We start from the raw sequence: 21,390 nt of genomic DNA on the forward strand, positions 1-21,390 counted from the left end.
GTACTACAGGTTGGGACCTATGTTCCATTTAGGCTGCGTGCCAGCGCGCACGTGCAGCCTTGCCTTTTTTTCCGCCTAGATTGTCTCTGAGAGCGCCCAGGCCACCTCGAGGAGCTAAAGGGACCATAAAAGGACATTCTGCCATCGCCATGAGGCAAGTGTTTTCACACCGGCTGTGTGGCGCCGACGAAATGTCCTTTTATTGTCTCTTTAGCCAGGTGTGAAATCGCCTCTTTCTTCTGTGGCAGGCTGCGCTGCAGGATGCCCAGAACATCCCCAAGACAAAGGGGTGCTGCTTTAGTAAGTTTAAGAATGGAGCATTTCAGGAGACAGGGTGGAATAAACACGTTACCACGGATTATTTTGTTTAAAGACTTGGCTAATACTTTTTTGCCTGGCCTCCTTTCCCTTCATTATCGCATATGAGAGAATTATTGCATATGAAAGAGCTCGTTCAAATATGTGATTTCAGGATGTTTTAGGGTTGTGCTGTGCATTCAGCAGTTTTCAGGCAACAATAACATGTTAAGATAACACATGATTAATGTTCCTGCTGGAGAGAGAGGAATCTTTGTCTAGTGGCAGTTTTGACTTATCATAAAGTAGTGTAGAGGGTTAATATGCCTGCTGCGAAGAACATGTACCATGCAAATAACAGAACTGTATTTATGTGGATAGTTCCAGTGGTTACTGTTTTTTTCACAGAGATCTTTTTGTTACTTTCAATTCATAAATTACAATCCTAATATAGCACAGTGACCTACGAATTGTTATCAAAAAGCTGCTTGCAAACTGCATAGTATATGTTGGAACTTTATGCTTTTTTCCAGAGCTTTTATTATCCTAATGTTGCTAAAAATGGTTTGTTTGGAAGGAAATAGGGGTATATTTACAAGGGAATGGCGGAGCGTGGCGTTAAGCTCAAAATGCTAACCTACGCTCCACCATTCGAACACGCAGGGATGGACTGTATTTACCCCTGCGTTTTCCCTACAGATGACGCTAAAGTAAGCTGTCTAGTGCCAACGCAGGCACCCTTGCACCATAGTGCAAGGGTGCCCACATTGATGGGATGATTGTTTATATGCAGAAATGTGTCCCTTCCTGTACATAAACAATCACAAATGACGATTTGTAACTTCTATGTGTGCTGCATTGTGCAGCACACACAGACGTTGCAAATCGTCAATTTTTAAAAGATTGCTTTTGTGCAGGAAGGGACACCTTCCTGTAAATAGGGGGCAATGTCAAAATCAATGGGTGTTGCGGCAGAATGCCCGCCACAACACCCATGCCCTCCCCTTTCACTCAAAGTACAGTGTGAAAGGGGAACTTATTTACAAGGTGGCGTTAAGCCTCCTTAAGTGGCTTAACGCTCCCTTGTAAATAAGGGGAAGCTCATAAAGCAACAGGAACGTCGTTAAAAGTGACGTTCCTATGGTGATTGGGGCTTGTAAATATGCCCCAGAGAGTCTTATTAGTAATGATAACCCCAACCACTGGGGCCAATCCCGACCACTGGAGTAAGTTTTAAATCCTGAGGTTGTGCTTCTCTAGACCAAACACTCAAATATACTGCCAAGTAGTATCAATGACATGTGATTCCTATATCCTTTAATCCTCATTGTCTTTTGTAACATTTTCTGTAGACTGATTTACACACATGATTCATTGTCTAATGTACATGTGTGATGTAAAGTGCTCTGAAAACCAACACTTGTAAGAGTTGTGCTGTACAATAAATGTATAGTGTGTGAGAGGGGGCATTTGAGACATGAAGTGTACTGTTAGAGGGTGGTAGTGAGGAAATCCGTGGAGACGGAGGTCATTGAGGGGCCCCTAAAAAAGATTGTTGCACGTGCGCCACCACAGGCGCTATGGAAGCAGTGTGTTGCTCGTCGTGGATACATACCATATACACCATGAACTCAATGTTTGATAGTGCTGCCTTTTAAAGATTTGTACTTGTCTCCTTCCCATTAATAAGTCAGTTGGCTTTTTTATATTTTTATTTAGCAAAATGTACTTAAATAGTTTGCAACGGGTTTAAAGTGTCCACGCAAAGAGAGAGGAATGATACATAGAATGATTAGGGAATAAGATTCAGTGTCACTAGGGTTCAGAGGTGCAAGGAGCCCACTGTACCCCTTTAATGAGTGTCTTTTAATACCAACCCAAAGGTGAGGGGAGGTCATTTTTTGGGGGGCTTAGATTAGGGCAGATGGTGCCCTTGCTAAGCCAGTGATTTTGGTAGCTTGCATGCGGCACATACTTGCATATTAAGTTGTTGGTCGTCTTCAGTGCACGCAGCCTTGCCTGTAGTGCATGAAGTACCTTTATTGCCGCACATAAAGGAAAAAAATTAAAGGGAACATTGGTTGGGACATTATATTATCTTGACAGGATTCTGAAGCTGTCTTGTAGGTCCATTGAGTCATGCGGAAGACAATCAACTTTGTGGCTCCCAATATTCTGCAAGATTTCTACCTCCTGCACAGTAATCTATTTATAACCATCCAAATCTGCCATCTGCTTTTAGGAAGAGTCTAGATGATTTACTCTCGACCTCTTTGTGCATTTGAGAGGCTAAAACCAAGTTCAGACCACACTGAAGAGTAGGCTCAAATAAAAAAGCTGGCATAAACAAGTCAACCTAAGTCATGCTGTACAGATAAATTTTTTAAAGGCAAGGTGTGACTAGGAGTGATATGTTGGCACCAGCAGATAGCAACTGATTCTTGCAGTAATAAATGATGGCCTATTCACTAGTGTAAGAAATCTGGTTATTAGTTGAGTGGGGTGAGAACTGAACTAAAGTAATAATCACAATTCTTGTCAGGATGAGCCACAAAAGTCACTAAATAAACTTGAGCTTACCTTCTGATTGCTATGGCACAGAGCAGACATACTTAACTTTAGAGGCAATGTGTAAAAGGGAAGTACGTAAGCAGTAATAATGTCGAAAATCACAACACATGAAGAAACCTCTAATAAATGTAGAAAAATAGAGACTATTTTAATAAATAAAATGACACCAAAATGAAAATAATCTAATAAAGGGAACTCGAAACACGGATTTTAAAGTTTGAAATAAAAATAGTGCCAATCCCCAAGGAATAGGGAGCAGATAGCAATCTGCCCTAGGGATTATAAACTGGCCTATCAAAAAAGGGTAGAAGTGAAGAATGACATTTGGTAAAAACTAGTTGAAGCCTCTTTGTTGACAGATACTCAGGCTTTCTAGAATATTGTATTTATGTTTTATCTAACCCCTCCAAGCTGTAACATTGTTCTGGAGGCATGGGTGATGCATTTTACTAAGATATATAGCCCTGCGACTAGTGGGACGGATTGGGTTGTTCTCGAAGCCCCTCAATTCCCAATTAACATTTCATTTTCCTTGTAAGAGCTACTGACAATGATTAATATCAGTCCATCTATTAAAGCACCTGGTCCCAATGGTGTTCCTATAGATCTTTATAATAGAAATATCAAATTTTGGGCACCTTTTTTAAATAACTTATTTGATTGTGCTTGCAAGGTAGGATTCCCTAAGTTCTGGCAGAGGCCGATAATAGCCCAGGTCTTTAAAAAGGGAATATGTCAAGTTGTTATGTTATCCCCCAATTCCCGACTTCATTTTAGGCCATAGAAATCACCATCATTCTCAACTTAGACAATCGCCACCGCCATTTTCCTTGATTAATGTGGAATCATTGTTATGTCTGCCTTTCAACGCAAATAAAGCCAGACCGTATCTTTCTAAGAACTGTGACATCATCAAGTTCTTCGATTAATGACATAGATACAACATCTAAGGCGACATTTGTTTGCGTCAAATGTCTCTTCTTCATCATGTCAAGGTTTACTCAGAACACAAACAGACATATAACCAAAATAATGTAGTCTCCATTGACGGCCGTTAGCCTTATTTGTCCATAAGGAGACGTCTGAAACGCATACCTTGACACACATAATCTATGTCAGACATTCCTAAACCTAGGTCAGAAATTATAATCTCTGATAAGATTTAGGATATAAGCACTGTCAGTTGACCATTTGTCAGGAGAAGTCCTTTGCCCAGATTATCACCTCAGATTCTGTCAGAGACGGTCTCACTTACTGCCAGTGCACTTCTCACTTTGCGGATGATACAACTTGCCTGAAGCTGATAAAGCCATGTCCCAGAAGAAGACAGACTGACTGCTACTGCAGTGGATGTTTGCCCTTTGCGAGTTACACTCTCTTCACGCCTCCGCTGATATAGACAGCCTTTGCTGTCAACAAGGTATGCAGTGTGCCTTTTTCCCCGGGAAATTCTAGACTGCAAGTTGCTGTGCCTTTCATGCTCTCATAGTATAGCACATAGCAGTATTAGGATATTAGGTTCTAGATACCATTTTAAATGACATTTTAACAGCACTGGAAATTTTCATCTGTTTCTTGATATTTATAAAGTGTCTACTTGCTATTTTTATAATATTCTCTGTAATTGTTTTGGATGTACTAAGAAACAGATTGTTCTTGTAGTAATAAATACTTTTAACGTTAAAGTGTTCATTCTTCTTAAGTACCATGTGTGTGATACTGTGGATAACAAAATAAGGTTTGTTGCTGTTTTCATGGTGCCACCGATCCCTTTATGGGATCCTTACTAAGAGAAAGCAATACCTCTATATCAATTACACATTGAGTAGTGTTTGCGGGGCTACAATGACTTGCCTTTCTTATTCATCGTGGTGTACTGAACCAAGTTCCCACTTGTCACCAGTGGGTGGGAAAGCACCCCTTGTAGAGTGATGCTAAAGTCGTAACTTATACAACAAATGCTCTAGGACCTTTTCACATGTATGGGGGTTGAGGAGGATTAGGGCATTTAATAAGGGATCTTCATATTGATCGTTCTGCCTCTGCCTCTGTAAGATTTGAGGACAAGGAGGAATGTACTGATTCTTTTAAACTAACTCGAGAGAACTGCCAGGTTTGTGGATTGGCCTTTTTTTGGAGGAGTCCAGCAGGGTTGTGTCTTGGCCCCTATTTTATTTTTGTTATATATTAACATGTAGAGACCACCCTTTTATATTTAGAGAAGAACTTGTCTGTTGTCAAGAGCAGGCTGACGCCTGCTCTTCTTTAGGCTGATGATGTGGTCTTACAACCCAGATCTTCAAATGGTCTTAAAATTTTACTAGACACCCCCACCCTCACCAATACAATGGTGGTGATGCAAAGTATACTCGCGGCCCTTAGGCTAAAATAGACTCAGTCACCATAGAAGTTGGTCTGGTGCGTGCTTGTGCAATATGAGGGTCTGGGTGGAGGAGGCAGAGGACTCCATCGCCACCCTGAAAGCTGATACTAAGACTCTAAAGCTCCAAATTAAAGAGTCAAGCGCAGGTTCCCAGACCCTTGAAAGCCACGCTGGAATACTTTGAGGGGCGATCTAGTTGGAACAATGTCCACATAATAGGAGTACTGGAATGCACAGAAGGATCCGTGGTGGATCTTTGTTGAGGACCTCGTGCTTAAACATTTACAACCTCGTGGTCTTTAAATATTTTTCAGTTGAATGGGTACACAGAGTTTCGGGTACCCCTCCAAAGCCGGGTGCACCACCAAACCCCATCCTAGCTTGCATTTTCAACTATTGAGACTTGGATGTCATTCCCCAGGCTGCCAGTGCTGCGCCACCGCTCAAGTATGACAATACAACAATCCCGCTTTTCCCGTACTTTACGTTCTGGGTGCAAAGACTGCACCGCTCCTTTCTTGAAGTTAAACAACACTCAAGAGAGTGTGACATCAAATACTTCATATTTCCAGCGAAACTACGAGTAGTGGTGGAAGGAAAGACCTGGAACTTCACAAACCTGGAGTGGGTATGGGAATGGTTGGAGGACTGGGAGAGTGGCGACAGGCAGAAGGTGGTGAAACCGCGCATGAACAGGGCGCTGAAGTCAGTTGAAGACATCACACTGAATAGCTTTAACTCTAGCGCTCTCTAGGGAGTTACTAAAGGCAACTTACAGCAAGTTGAATGACAGTGATGACACAATGCCTATCCTTTGTAACTGCAAGATCCACAGACTTACTGCTGCATCATCGAGAACCTGCCCTTGAGTTTGACTGCTAGCTGATCCCCACACAGGGGGAACTGACACTCCTTCAATAGTTACAATAACTGTGGTAAAATTAATGATATTTGTTCTTTTCACTGAGGGGAGAGGTAGCCCTATGGTGGTACCCACAGCCTCCTTTTGTTCACAATGTGTTTTGGGGAGACAGGTGCTCTGCACAGTTGGGGACGTGGGCAGTTCTAGGTCTGCCATGCAGGGTGGCAGGGTTTTTGTATGTTAGTGGAGTTTATAATAACAGCTTTTGATGGTTATAGCTGCAATCTGGGATTGTTAGTCTCATCTCTTTCCCCTCTCTGGCCTACTCTGTGAGGAAATTCCTCTACGGGCCCTCACATGCTGTTCCAGATATCCCGTAGAAAGGTGCTGTGGTCCACGTGGAACTCTGTCCTCCAGTTTCAACTCTCGGTGAGGGTCACCCATCATTGGCTCTCTCAAACACACCTTCAGGGGAACACCTGTTGCACTCTGGATGGGTGGGGATAAAAAATAATCACCCAAGCAGGGTTCATGGGAGGGTCCAGATGAGTTGGGATCCTTGTGCATAAATCATTTCCCTTTATCGTGCAGAACACTTGGACGGATCTGCAGGGGAGAAAAGGTGCTTTGACAAGACAATGGGAAGGTACAACTCTTAACATTATTTCACTCTATATCCCTCCCAGGTTTCAAGACACAGCTTTTGCATACCTGGGGTTTCCTCCAGCTCCCTGACGGTTGGTTGTTGTTGTTAGAGGGGCACTTCAATGACACCGTCTGTGAGGCAAGCGAGCAGTGGCCCCCTCATTATCTGAGGGTGTCGAGTTACCCACTATTTGACTTTATGCAGGCAGTTGGCCTGGCAGACTCATGGTGCACTCTGGCGCACTACACACTTGTCCTGGACAAAGACCTTTCTAACTTCGGCAAGGCCCACCACCTCGCCAGGAGCATCTTTTACCACATGGTGGTGTGCGTTACTTACAGCCTTCCAAGCTGTGAAGATGGACGGAAGGCAACAATTTACCCCTGGTACCTGAAGATATCCTGAATTCACAAGGGAATCCAAGAAGCCAAAGAACACTACCTTCAAGAAAATGAGGCCTCAGTAGAATCTGCTCAGACGTTGTGGGAAGCCCACAAAACTGTCCTTAGGGGTGAAGGTATAGCAACGATTGAGGGACATGAAAAAGAAAAGCAAGCCTAACTGGAGCACCTGGAGAGAGATATTCAGCAGTTAGAATCTCGATATCTGGAACGTGACCAGGGCAACCTACAACATGCATTATCCCTCAAACAGAAAAAGTAGAGGGATGTCGCGCAGACGCCACTAGAAACCATTATTGCGGTACTCAACATCGCCTGTGCGAAGTTGGAGAAAGGGCTGGTAAATTACTGGCTTGGCTGTACAGGAGGAAGGCGGTGTCTCAATGGGTCCTGGAGATCCTGATGACACAGATGAGCGGATTAGAGACAGACAGAGCATAGCCAACGCGTTCGCAACTTATTACTCTCACCTCTATTCCTGACGCAGGCAGCCACGATTGAGGAATCTCATGAGTTTCTTGCAGATATTCAGATGCAGGAACTCTCACAGACTGATTGAAAGGCTCTAGAAAAGGACCTGATGGAGAGTGAGGTAACTCAGGTTATCCATGATTTAGCGCCAGGAAATGCATTGCGCCCCAATAGCCCTCCAATCAAACTCTTTAAACTGACAGCAGCAACCATTGCCTCGCAGCTCCTACACATGTTTCTGGAGAGCCGTGATGCTGGCAAGCTTCCCCAGGACAAAAGATTAGCAAGTGCAGTGGTTATTCACAAGGAGAATAAACCACCCAATGATTGCACCTCCTACAGGCCTGTCTCTTTACTAAATGCAGAGGCAAAGATACTGGCGTAGCTCATGGCCACATGGTTGGTTATGCTGATCCGGTCGTTAATTCACCCAGAGCAGTCAGGCTTTATACCAGTTAGGAACACAGCACTTAACCTGCGACGGCTGCACGGGGTCTTTGGGCGTAAATCAGAAATCTGCAAGGACGCACTTGTGTTGTCACTAGATGCACAAATCGCCTTTGATACACTGGAATGGCCCTTTAGGTACACAGTCTTCGAAAGGTTGGGATTCGGTCCTCATTTCATGGATCCGACAGTTAACACTTCGACCCCCCTTGCCCAGGTGGTAGTAAATGGAGGCAAGTCAGCAAAATGTCCCCTCCAGAGGGGCACGAGGCAGGGATGCCCACTCTCCCCCTGATTTTCTCCTCGATCCTGGAGACCCTGGTGGCTTGGGCCTGGAGTGTGACACCATGACTAGGGACTGCGCTCGACAGCAGACTGGGAGAACCGAATTTCCCTATTCGCTGATAACATTCTGCTCTATGTGGCTGACCCATCCACCACACTCGACAGGATAATGCATGTTTTAACTCTCTATCGGAACTACTCTGACTACACTATCAAATGGAATAAGTCAGTGATTCATGTCCTTCATGGAAAGTTCCAAGCTCTCCTAGATGGCTGTGAGGCCAGGGTGGTCACAGAGGGATTTCACTACCTGGCACCTTTATCACAGGAGATCCTGATGTGTTCTATACCTACAATCTTGATGCCCCGCATACGCGCCTAAAGAGAGATGTGCAACACTGAAAGACATTGCTGCTCTCCTTACTGGGAAATGTGGCATTATTTAAAAAGATGGCCCTCCCTCGATTCCTGAGAGCACTCCAAAATACGCCCTACCCAGTACCACAGTCTAACTTCAGCGCTATAGATGGTGTGGCTCGTACACTTCTTTGGGACGGGGTTACACCTCAAAAAGTGCTCCAGAAGCTGATGAAGTGGTGGTACGATGGGGGAATAGCTTTACCTGACATTCAGAATTATTATTAGGCATCACAACTAGTCGTTATCAACCACTGGGGGCACCTTCTGGAGGACAAAAAGGCATGCAGGATGGATAGGAGAAACATGAACCCTGAGGCTTATTTGCCAGCCATCTATGGTCGTACGGGCCGAACATCCCTTTTCAGTCCTACGCCCGTAACCATCTCCTTGTGGCACACGACGCTGGTAGCCATGGGTTGGCTGGGAAAGATTACGTGGGCCACCCCTTTGAGGGATTCCAAAGGTCTTGGCACCCTGGCCCTTCAGAGGGGCTTCGACAAATGGGAGCCCATAGGCCTGTCTAGCGTGGGCAATGTGGAGAAATGGGGAGATGCTCCCATACGCAGAACTGCAAAAAACCTACAAACTGGCATCCACAGAGGCCTATAGATATTGGCAATTCTGCCACACCATGTGTAGGGTAGTGCCGACAGAAAAAGACCCTCCTGAGCCTTCCCCCCCCTTGAGGATAGGGTACTGGATGATTACTTCACCAAACAGGTGATCTCATACAAGAAATTGTTAATTAACTCCCCTGACACTATGACATGACTGGGGAAGGCCTATGAGAAGGACTTGGGTGGGTTGGAGGATGATGAAGCATTGGCTTCCCCATATGAGGTGGCCATACACCCACGATTCATCTAATACAGCTTAAGATCCTTCATAGATGCTACTGCACAACCACAACACTAATGAAAATGTGTAAAACAGATGTGGCACACTGTCCTCAAAAGTGTGGGGAGGGAGGTACGTTTTATCATATGTTATGGAGCTGCCCAGTACAGTAGTGGTTGACTGTCTTAACAGTGTTTGTGGCGGTGGGATGGAGCCTTCAGCGAAGGGGTGTCTCCTGAACATCTAGGGCAAAACAGATTTCTTCCAGATGGACAGCCTCTGATCAACGTTGGGACTGATGACGGCCAAATGGAACATAGCCAGGCATTGGGGGGCTGAAACAGCACCGCAATCAAGTGAATGGAAGAGGGACATGGACTGGTTTATGCACGTGGAGAAGGCAGTCTATGAAAGTACGGGTTGTATGCACAAATGGACCAGAGTATGGGGCAAATGGAATACCTATCGAGGGGACTGTGTATTCCTGTTGCAAGTGCCTCTAGAACTGCTTGGAACCAGGAGCAAATTGACATTTTTGCTCTTTAAAGAGTTGCTGGGGATGGGCTAGAGGATGGGGAATCATCAGAAATTGACTGGGAACTTACCATTATATGCCAATGTACTTTGTTCCATAATGCTAGTACCACATGTCACATTGTGTGTGATGGTTTATGTGCCAATAAAAAGAATTTAAAAAAATATTCCTACTCGCATTTGTTGGTTTTATGGAGAACTTGAACTTGAAGATCAACATGTCTAAAAACATACATAGCATGAGGGACTAAAGAATATGAAAACTGATCTCTCAATCAAAGGAAAGCAGTTTGGAAGGGTAAGCAACTTTCCCTATCTAGGTGTAACATATGATCACAGCAATACTGTCAAACAGTAGAGCACGCTATTTACAGGTAGTTGGCTCCACCTTTAGTTTCACATCTAAAATAGGGAAAAGCCTATTCGCCTCTATTGGAGAGTAATAAAGAAAGTGTAGTCCCATATTGACATATGGTGCAAGGGTTCAGGGTTTTTGTGACACTAAAAGCCTCCAGGTTGAGGAAAATATGACTCTCAGAAGGATTTTGGGCACCCCTGCAAGCAGCCCTCACTTTTTGACGCATGAAGAACTTGACTTGGACTATGTTGAGCATCAAGTTAAATTGGAACCTTTGCCGCTTTGGTCCTCGATTTGCAGCAAAAATCAGGCCTCCTTAAACAGGGACTTAATCGAGAACGGCTAGGCATGTGCCATGGATTATATGATCCACTGGCTCCATTATATGCTGACCACTTCCTTGAAATTAAGAAGCCCATCCATCTTTTTGAATTGGTGGACCTTAGGAAGGAGTACACATACTGGGTCTTCAATAGATTCCTGGTGGATAGGGCCAGGGAAAGGGAATTGTCTGTGTCAGCAAAGCCTTCCTTTAAAGATTATGCTACAATTCAAACCATCATCGGTATAGAGCCCTACTTGGAATTGGTAACACACACCTGGGAAAGGATGTTACTTACAAGGTTATTAAATGGGCTCCATCAGATGAAAACTCTGTTTGCACTTGGTACAATATGATGTAGCTTGTATTTGTTGTCCCTGTGATGGAACTTACCACACACCCTGCTACATTTTGTAATGTTTTGGAAATACTTTTTGCATTTGAACCCAATTTGCTAATTTATTTTCAGTCATTGTGCTCAGGAGGTGTGCCAGAGAGTTGGTCACTTTTTAAAATTTGACCTTTGATATAAAAATGTGTTAAAGTTTTATGTAGATATGATTATTGTTGTTTGTACAGAAATAACATTTTTGTCTTACTTAACTTATTAATATCTTATTCTGCAATTATTTAATAATGGTTCTTTTTATCTAGCTTTGTTGCATTTATGTGCAATGGAAGGTATACTAAAGTAAGTTTGATGTTCTTTTATGATCGTTTTTATGATGATCGAATAAAGTAAGAATTGATTGAATTGCTGAAACATTACTGGACCTAACAAGACTAGTACCATTATTACTTGTGGTGGACTACCACCCACCCAAAATAATAATCCACTTTCTCACAGTAACATTGAACATTTACGAGTCCTACTTTTAAATATAATGCACCCTGCCCTATGATTACCTTAGGGGTGATTTATTAATATTCAAAAGGAAGGTTTAGGCCTGTCAAAAAGGATTTCATTTAAAAAGTCGGATTGGCAGTTTTAAAATGCTATTATGGGAGGCCAGAGATCAGGTTTGCTGTTTCACTGCAGAGGGTGGGACTATGAGTGATGCCTCCCACTGTGACATTTATCTGCAAGGCTCTGAGTACAATTGGTACCATAAACTGGGGAATTAAAGGTAAATTAATTGTACAATCATGTGCATACCAATTTCTTCATTTTGAAAGGGGGGGGGGCGCAAACACTTTACTCCTGGTTAGCAGGGGTAAGGTACACAGAGTTCTAGGGCCAACAAAGACAGTCAAGGCAAAAAATCTGGGGAAATACCACGTAAAAGAAGGTCATTTCCAAAAACAAAATTGTAAAGCTTTTGAAAGAATTTGGTTTCTCGGATTGGTTCTCTTCCATCAGCAGTATTTTCTTCCATATACTACTTTTCAGTAACCAGGCTCCAAGGCAATTCGAAGTTAAGGATGAACAGCATGAATCTAAAAATATAGGCAAGGCCAATAACGGGCAATTGCATATTTTATTTTTATTAGCGTGGAAAATGTAAAGGTAATCGAATTTCCCAAAACCATGTACGACCATCAGGTAAAAGTATGTTACACAATTTCAAGACACCTTCAGTAACCCCAGCACAGGCGATTGAAAGGCGCTGATCTTGCAGGTGAATAGTCTATTTAGTAAAGATTATTAATTGCTGGGTTAATCCAAGGCGAAAGTGTTATATATCAAGCCAGGACCCTGTTAAAAAGAGCTGCAATGGAAGAGAAGGGAAATGACATTTAAATCCGGTATACCTGAAACCTAATCACCAGGCTTCAGATCAAGCAGTGGCTAAAAACTCAAGAAATTCAAAGAGAACAAGCATTGGCATAGCCAATAGGTATCGCCTTTGGGACCTTATAAGTGTTTAGCGATGCAACAGTTGCATAACTACATACTTATAAGGTCCCAAAAGCGAGACCTATTGGCTATGCCAAGCGCCCGCTAAAGTGATCACGATCAAACATCAAAGCGGCCGTGCTGCCGCGAAAGTGAAGTAATCGCGATCAAGCGAGTCGCGTGCGCCCGCGCACCCGCTCACATGCACTGTAGCTCTAGGCTGGCCATGGTAGCACTTTTTGGAGCCCTCTCAAAAAGTCTCGCCAAACCAGCGCATGCGCTGGGTCAAGCGAGACCTAAAAATCATGTGGAGGTCCACCAGGCACAGATGGGATTTCTTACAAAGGATTGCGTGCTTATAACGAGATTCATTTTGACTTCCAATATACCACCACCAAAAGAGCACTGTTAAGAAGAGTTAATGCACTGCGGTGCTGCCTTAGGGTTGCTGAGAAGTGGTACTGTGGCAATATGGCGAGGTAGCTTAATTGTAAAAGGAACAGTAAGTAAACGTTGTGTTGTCACTGGTCAGTGAGCTGGTTATGTTGGAATCAAGTAGATGCATTAATCACAAACTGACCTTCACGTTGCCTTCAGTCCCTGTGTCTGACCCCAAGACAGCACTGTAGTAGACAGAGGCGGGTTGTGATTGGTGGATGCACATACAGTTCAACATCCAGCTCCAGCACCAGGTAATGGACTAATTGCAGGCCTGATTTGCTTTATTAAGCAGCTCATTTTTTCTAAACATTTTTATTTGTTTATTTAAGCAGTTGTTCTGTGAAAAAGATAGAGTTCTCAAAAATCACACTAAAAAAGCACATAAAAATGCATTCCTCACAAGAATATTTTGGGACTGTGTTGCATTTTACCTTGTACATCTTGTGATGTGTCACTCGCCGTCTCATCCTCATGGTAAATCCTCGCATTAACTTTGAAAGAAAGACAATGGTTAGAAAAGTGTGTTCCTTGAAGACACTTCAGACTCTGCTAGTATTAGTTTTATGTGGGCAGAGGCACATTTAATAACTTAAAACGGAGGCGGTGGAGTAGGGCACAGACTACAGGCCCATTGTGGTGCAGGGTCTGATTGGGACAGAGAATAGGGCTGGGCAACAAAATAAAAGTGCCTGCCATTCAGCTGGCTGCAGCCAATATTTGTTTTAATAGAGTTATCAACAGTTAAAACCGACCCAGCAGATCATAAAACAGGTGTGGGCATGGGCTGGATTTTTGACTGTGTGTTGGCCTGTCGAACAAGCCCTTCGGGCACCGCCTCATTGCTCTACAAGTCAGTCGACAATAGGCAGGAGTGTTAAAAATCAAGGGGTATATTTTTCTCTGAGCAGAGATGGAGGGTCAGCAAGTGATTGAACAACCTGATTGGGCCACAGCCTGAAATGCAATATCTTTTGTTTCAGGACAGCTGTAGCAATTGTGTTAGGAGGAGGACATACGGTTTCATTTCAAGTGGTTGGTTTGGTGAAGCCCCAACCTGTTTCTAACGCTATGCATACTGAATCTGTTTTTCTCCTTTAAGGCATGTTGAAAATCTCACAATGATTGCTAATCATTCCAAATTACAAAGCAATCAATTGACAGAAATTTTCAAAGGAAGGACAACTGTTTCAAAGGTTTAAAAATATATATAATTTAGCAGCGTTGAAGGTGTTGATGAATTCGGTTAGCACCAGAGTTCCAAATCATGGAGAATAACTTCTTGTTTTTTAATTGTCACCATTTACCTTTATTCCGGTGTAACACCAGTGAGTCATTCTGGACTTTTCTTCTTTTGTGCTCCGACCCTACAATAACAACAGATATCAATTATGCATTTACTGAACGGTCATGAATAATCAAGGATTTTTAATTGCAATATTACCCTTCTTAAAAGAAACAAACAGACTTCTAGACATTGATGGGTCATAGAGGAGAAATGCCTGCTATAGAAGAATAAGACAGACTATCTCCCCAGCAATCACAGGGAAAGGTGGATGCTATGTGGAAGTATTCCAGTGCACTGCATCAACGCTGGGGGGATGACATGTGTGGTATTGTCATGATGCATTTAGGCATCCACTCACTAACTAATGAGCAGGTATTGCTGAGAGCCGGTCTTAACAGAGACATGGGAGATTGATTCAGTGAATTGTCTTGAGTGACAAGCACCATGGAGAAGTTCACCTTGAGTAGGGTCATCAGTCATCAATAGAAAAACTAGCATAGTAAGTAGGTCTACTGATCGGGGAGGCTTTGCTGTGCAAACTATGTGGAATAGGGGGACAGAGTGGGAAGAGAGTCACTGGTTGCATAAGTCAAGTCCTGAGGACAAAGATTACCAACATTATGAAGTAAAGATCCAATCACTAGGCCGTTGTTTGAGAAGGATCTGCAAATAGAGAAGAAAAGATCAAGACCGGAGAGAGAGGTGGTTGGTGAGAAGGAAACAATTAACTTAAATACAGTAGATTACATCAGGGTTGAGATCATGAGTGACTCTAAATGTGCAGAAGTTGCTGCACAAGGGTGAAGGGAGGTAAAGCCAAGTGGAAAAAAAGGCACTGGTACGATGGATTGTGAAAGTAGTGAAGTTAGCAGAGGCTAGCGTACGGCAAGATGCAAAGCTGGGAAGTGGTTTTGGGGGAAATAATGGAAACAGATGAAAAAGGATGCTTGATGAAATGGAAAAAGCTAGAGAAGAGTAACACTTTGGAAAGGAACTGCAGGCTATCACAGAGGAGAGGGAGAAAAGACAGAAGAAAGCAAGGATAGAAGGGAGAGTTGGTGGCAAATTACCAATGGTAATGGGAGAAGGTATGAAAGGGAAGCAGAATAGAAGGCACCATGCCATGTGGTGCACTGGGAAAGCTTAAAGCATGTAAGAAGACGGGAGATAAAAAAAAGTGTGGTAGGACTTAAAGTTTTGACTCAACAGCAGGAGGAGCTAAAGTGTTGACAGTACGAGGATGGCTCACAAATGAAAGGACAGAGAGAGGTTGGAGAATTAACGCAGTGTGTGACATTTCAAATACAGCTGAAGAGTCATAGGGTAGATCAGCAAGCAAAAAGAAGCAAAAAAAAGTTATCAAGCTGTTATAGGGGTACAGGTAGCACACAGACAATGATGGTCATTGACAGTAAAAAAGGAAAGGGGGAACGAAGTAGGGGCATCTTAGAACCAGGTCTTTTGGGAAAGGGCACCGTGTGGCGCTTTAATGTGCCACAAGAAAGCCACCATGATTGAAATACAGTGAAGTACAGGGAGATATTGCTGAACTTCTGTTGCAGGAAATGATAGAAAATGTCTACAGATTAAGCAATTTCTTTATGTCTACATAGTTGTTGGGTTGGTGGACACATGCACTTCACAGTTTAGTTATATCTGGGTTAACACTTAGAAGAAACTTTATGGGAAGCAGGAGCAAAGAACATTTTAGACCAGGAGGTCAAAGTGTGTATAGTATTACCTATAGTTTCCAGGAAGAAAGGATAGTGAAGAGTTATTTAGAGAGCACAAGTACAAACATACAATGAAACAATGGCCACTATTCACCAGCACAGCTGCTAGGAATCAAGGTGTGACCTAGTCTGTTAGCTTGGATACCCACAGAAAGGGGTCTTTAACAGCATTTCAATGAAATCCAATGTAGACTGGGACCAGGATCAATATAGCATATGCAAAACTTGTGTGAATGGCCCATAAGACAGCTATCATTCTAAATCTGTGTCCCTGGGTGTCAAGATAAATAGGCTGTAGCAGATGCTGAGCCCCCCCCCCCACCCACAGACACACACATCAACTCCCTTCTTGACCAGAGGGGCATGATGCAACTTGGTCAAAATGGTAGTATAGACCATGTCCAAGGCGATGGGGTAAGGACAATGTGGTATTGAAATGGTGAATATTTCATTCACCTGTCAAAGGGTTTGAGCAAGGCATTGTCTGCAGAGTTTGAATGGGTTTACAAGAGATTTGTAAGGGGCATTGTTGTCTTTTCTGCAACATTTGTTCAAGATTTGCATAAAAAAGATTGTTGATGCGTTTTCTCACTTTCTGATGGAATCTTGCATAACAGCACATAAGCAAACATAGAGATGACCCCCCTTTGGTCCACAATTACCTTGCAGCTCAGAACGCTAGAAATATGTAGATATCAAAACATACAAGGACTGGTATGGAAGGCAGAGAGTTCATATTTTCTCTCTGAAGAGGTGGTTACTTCCTTCATATAATGAGCAATTCAGAATGGCAAATCCAGTACTAAAAAGGACAGGATGGTGGCTTTGACATTTGCAGCTAAGGTGCACAAAGTAGAGAGATTCCATGCGTCATCAGACTATGACAGATCTGGAAGGGGAGGCACCGGAAGCCATTCCGCAACTGGCAGGGAAGGCTCTCCGTCTCACTCATGTATGCCAAGAAAACAACCATCTGAATGGCTTCCATTTACAAATAAAAGTGCTTTGCTGACTCGTATGAATTGGCAATCATTGAAGCACCAAGTGTCAATAAGTTAAAGGTGTCTTAAATAAATCAGCGTGACAGCAGAGAAATCCCTGTTTAAGGGTCCAGGGCGCAGCAGGATAGGATGAATAACATGATTCCTAATTCCAGGAAAATTGAATGGTTGGTCCAAAATTGCAAGGGGTTATTCTCCCCTGTCTAAGTAGCTATGGCCGTTTCCAAGAAATAACTCAGAACAGAATGAGGGTGAAAACACATCATTATTGGTACCCCCTTGATCACTCCAGATGAATGATTGAGGAAGAACTTCAGTGCAGTGTGGGTTCTTTTGTGGATTATTGAAGCTTCTGATGCAGAAGTAGCAGGAATGCCACATAAGATACTAAGAAGATTGGATGAAGTAAATGTGGGATTTCAAGGGATATATCCGCACAGTCAGAAGAAAGCAACACTAATGAACCAGAACACACTGTTGGAGGTTCAGTGCACATCAAACATATTTGAAGTTCGGCTAAAACTGGGGGCCTTTCAATTTTCTGACTACTTCCATGTAAATTTGTATTACTAAAAATATGACCGTGCTTTCTCTTTTAGCACAATATTTGCAACAATAATATTAGGTCAGCTAAATAGATGAGTAGAAAAACAATTTGCTTCTGAGGGAGCACCTGAGTTTTATCAAAGTATGCATGCCACCTGCCCCTCCCTGCCCATGGCTCGAATTGTAGTGACAAAACCAAGCAGTAACAAACAAGTTTCTCGCATGCCCCCCGCACTCTATATATGGAGATCTCAGGAATGCATTTAGCTGTTTTAGCAGAGTCCACCACTGGGCAGAAACAATGGTACTGGGAATTTCAAAACATTCAAATATATACAGTGTGAATGTTACTCTCTAAAAATGTCAAGAAGTGAATATGCAAATAGATTTGTGTGCTTGCCGGGACACACTTACATTGTGAGAAGAGATCACTATTATTTTCCCTTAAATAATATACAGCACCGCAAACGTTCATGTGTCATCCTGAGTGCATGCGATTAGTGCGCAGTGTGTGACATCACTGCATGGAATATCCCCCTTCTCCTGGTTCCACCAGTGACTGTTGCCAAAGCAGTAAAGCCTCTCAAGCAACCTGATGTCCCTGTGCCGTTCTGCCCATCCTGATAACCTCTATCATATTAGGATATTTCCTCTAAAGATATCAAAGACAAATGTTTTTGCTTGGTTGGACTACTCCACAATTAGGATCTAGGAGCCAGACAGAAATAACTGCTTATGAAGTCTTTCGAAATGTAAGATCTTGATTTGTGGTTGAGGCTAGTGGACAAAATCTCGGAACAACAATGGGACCAATCTGAAATTTTTAAATAATACATATACTCAAATTTGCAGATAGACAGTAAATGATCACAGCCACCATGAAAGCAGCTAGGCTAAGGCCAGCAAAAATTACTATGTGGGTGTCACAAAAATATAGTGGTATTTTCTTCCAACCTATAAACATTGTATAGCAGAGGTAAATTGTCACAGCATTGGCTTACGGCCACATATTTGGACACCATATTTCAAATAGGAATTTGGATTTGGATCTGGGGATTGTCCTTGGATTTGCATGGCCCGTGGCTTTGAAGCCGCACACCCACTCACAGCGGTTAGGCCGGAGATAGGAACTTTTAAGTCCACCACACTGATGCCACTCAAGGATGTACTGATACATATGATGAGTACCTGGTGTCCATCTTTAGGTCTTTTCAGGATCAGTAGTAATAACGCAAAATTGATATTACTGGTTGGGAAGATTATACAAAAACTTACTTGCACCGGCATATTACTTTTTGAAAGAGAAGGCCTATCTAGACAAAAGATGGTGGTCTGTCCATAGTCAGACATAATTCACAGTCCCTACATTCCCCAGAGATATGTGTCTGTGTGGGATCACAAATAGAGGTGGGTGCTCATGAGCGGGGCAAATTCCAACATTAGATATTGAGTTGTCCTCTATTAAATTAAAGAAGACAGACCGTGCAGAAGTGACTGGGTCAGTGTGACGTATTCAGATGTCCCAGTTGAACTATGCATGCAGTAGTCTCTCCACCTTCCCGACTTAAACATTATGAGCAAAGGCTGTTGAACAATGTTTGTTGAAGCCTTCTTACTAGTAAAAAATCGCTTTGTTTAAAGCATTCAAATCCAAATATTTCCACATACGTGTACTCTGTCAGAAACGTGACAGGTATCCAGTCCACCTGATTACAAGTGCAGTATAACCTAATACACTGGTAGTAAGTAGAATGGAATCTCTGTCCCATTTCTGGCGGAGTGCCCGTCTGCCAAACTCTAGACCTATGTATTGCAGTCCCTGAGAAAGCAAATGTTTATATTTCAGACTGAAGTAACAAACAATGGCAGGTCAAACTAATATTTTAATGTAGTTGAGTTACACCATATTACTTGTAAAACAAAAGAAACGAATGCTTTAAATGGAAACAGAACCCAGCATCGTGATTTGCAAACTGAGTATGTTTACAGTATAAGGGATAATGTCGTATATTGTTTGCCAAGCAGTTGTATATGTGCCTTTAAGAATACTGAGTAAGTACAACATAATGCATTGCCACATTTCCCAAAGTTATTTCTAAATCATTATCATACCTCTGCCGACTTGTAATTCTGAATTGTCTTTTCTTGGATCCATTGTTCCACTCTCCATGTTCCCTGCAAGAGAAAAGCCGATGGCATGTCACTGAATATGACACCAGATTGCAATCTATGGGAGAACACCAATTAGTTCTAAAACAGTCTTGCTATTGTAGAGGTTTCTGTGTATTAATATTCTTTATGCATCATTAACAAGGAAAGAATGAATCTAGACTCGATTTGCCTGATATTGTCTTTGAAACTGTTTTGATATTACCTGTTAAAGTGCACTTTCTTGTCTCATGCCAACTAAGCCTCAGTGCCATCTTGTTCAAAATATATGTCTCACACTGCACCTTCAATGTTTATTATTTATGCTGCATATAATCATGCAAGTCAAATTTGTTTATTTCCAAATAATGTTGTTCTCAAAAGGATACTTTCTAGTAAAGTCTTAGTAATGTTTCAACCTTCAAGGTTTATTTTGTCTCCTCGCTGTATTGCATTCATTCACAATAGTTCACTGTTGTTTTCTAACTACTTTGTTCTGACATCTCCTGGTAACATTATCAAGAAGTGGGCTGAACAAAAGTCATTAATGTTTTAGTGCTCACAACTTTACCACTGCATGATGTATGACACTCTTCAGTTCTGTCCTCTGATTTGTTGGGTTTGCTTACGCTATGATGAATCTGCAGTTGCCATTATGTGCTAGGGGAAGAGTTCCTAAATAAACCCTCAAATTTGTGGGTGGGCCAGATTTTTATGGGTGCTACTAGGCATACTGTCTAATTTCTTACCGATTTTGCTGCTCATTCGAAATGCAGAATATTTTTGATTTCACATATTATTCTATACTGCCCTATAGCTGAGCGTTTTTTCGGCAAGGATTATATCTATCTTCAAGTTACCCATTCTGCATTGTACTACCTTTGATTTATTTGTAATAAATCATTTTTTAATTTTTAATTCCCCCAGAACACACTTGGTGAGTGAGTCTTTCCTTAATTGAATGTAGTTTTGATATGCTGATTAGCACTTTATTTTGGGATGCATTGTGTCATGACATTGAGACTTATCACCATCCCCGATACACCCTAATTTGGGCATGTTGTCTAGGTGTTTTTTTGGGTGTAAGATTTTAGGGTTCCCCGGCGGCCACAAAATTTAACCTCTTTAAAGGTGAATTAGCAAGTTTGTTGAGTTTTAGTCTTCCACATCTGACTTTTCTTCTTCAGACAGAGATTTAAGTTTTGCCCATTCATGGTGATGCATAATTTCTGATTCGGATTCTCTATCTCGTTGGTCTTTTGGCAAAAGGCAGTATACTTTGCTGTTCTCAGAATCTATTTCACCTGTTTCTGGTACTGTTCTGTCATTTTCCCAGTGTCTTTTTGCAATTTCTCTTCACTGCCTTAAGAGATGTGGCTCTCGAATCTTTAGACTATCGCTGAGTCTTCTCCTCTCACAAACATTTACTTCGGCCAGCATCAGCAAGTGGACTCCTTGTTAACTGCTTTCTTCCCCTGGGGGTTCCTGAGATTAGCTTTTTATGAGCTGGATCAGAGACTATTTCTTGCTGCGACTTGTGACTTTGCAACAGTTCATCCCTCAGA

The 21,390-nt window shown here is 42.4% G+C and overlaps 1 protein-coding gene across 3 annotated transcripts in view; it reads right to left on the reverse strand.

Moving 5' to 3' along the window:
* Nucleotides 1-21,390, reverse strand: part of LOC146785337 (kyphoscoliosis peptidase-like) — a 372,020-nt gene that overhangs the window by 149,013 nt on the left and 201,617 nt on the right. For all 3 annotated transcript variants that reach the window (XM_085634318.1, XM_085634315.1, XM_085634317.1), the window contains exons 4-6: nucleotides 19,790-19,852; nucleotides 14,417-14,476; nucleotides 13,544-13,603 (exon numbers count right to left, since the gene is read on the reverse strand). In XM_085634318.1, coding sequence (XP_085490444.1) covers nucleotides 13,544-13,603; nucleotides 14,417-14,476; nucleotides 19,790-19,852 — 183 coding nt within the window. The remainder of the gene's footprint in view (nucleotides 1-13,543; nucleotides 13,604-14,416; nucleotides 14,477-19,789; nucleotides 19,853-21,390) is intronic.

Source organism: Triturus cristatus, chromosome 11 (assembly GCF_964204655.1).
Source record: "Triturus cristatus chromosome 11, aTriCri1.1, whole genome shotgun sequence".
NCBI lineage: Eukaryota > Metazoa > Chordata > Amphibia > Caudata > Salamandridae > Triturus > Triturus cristatus.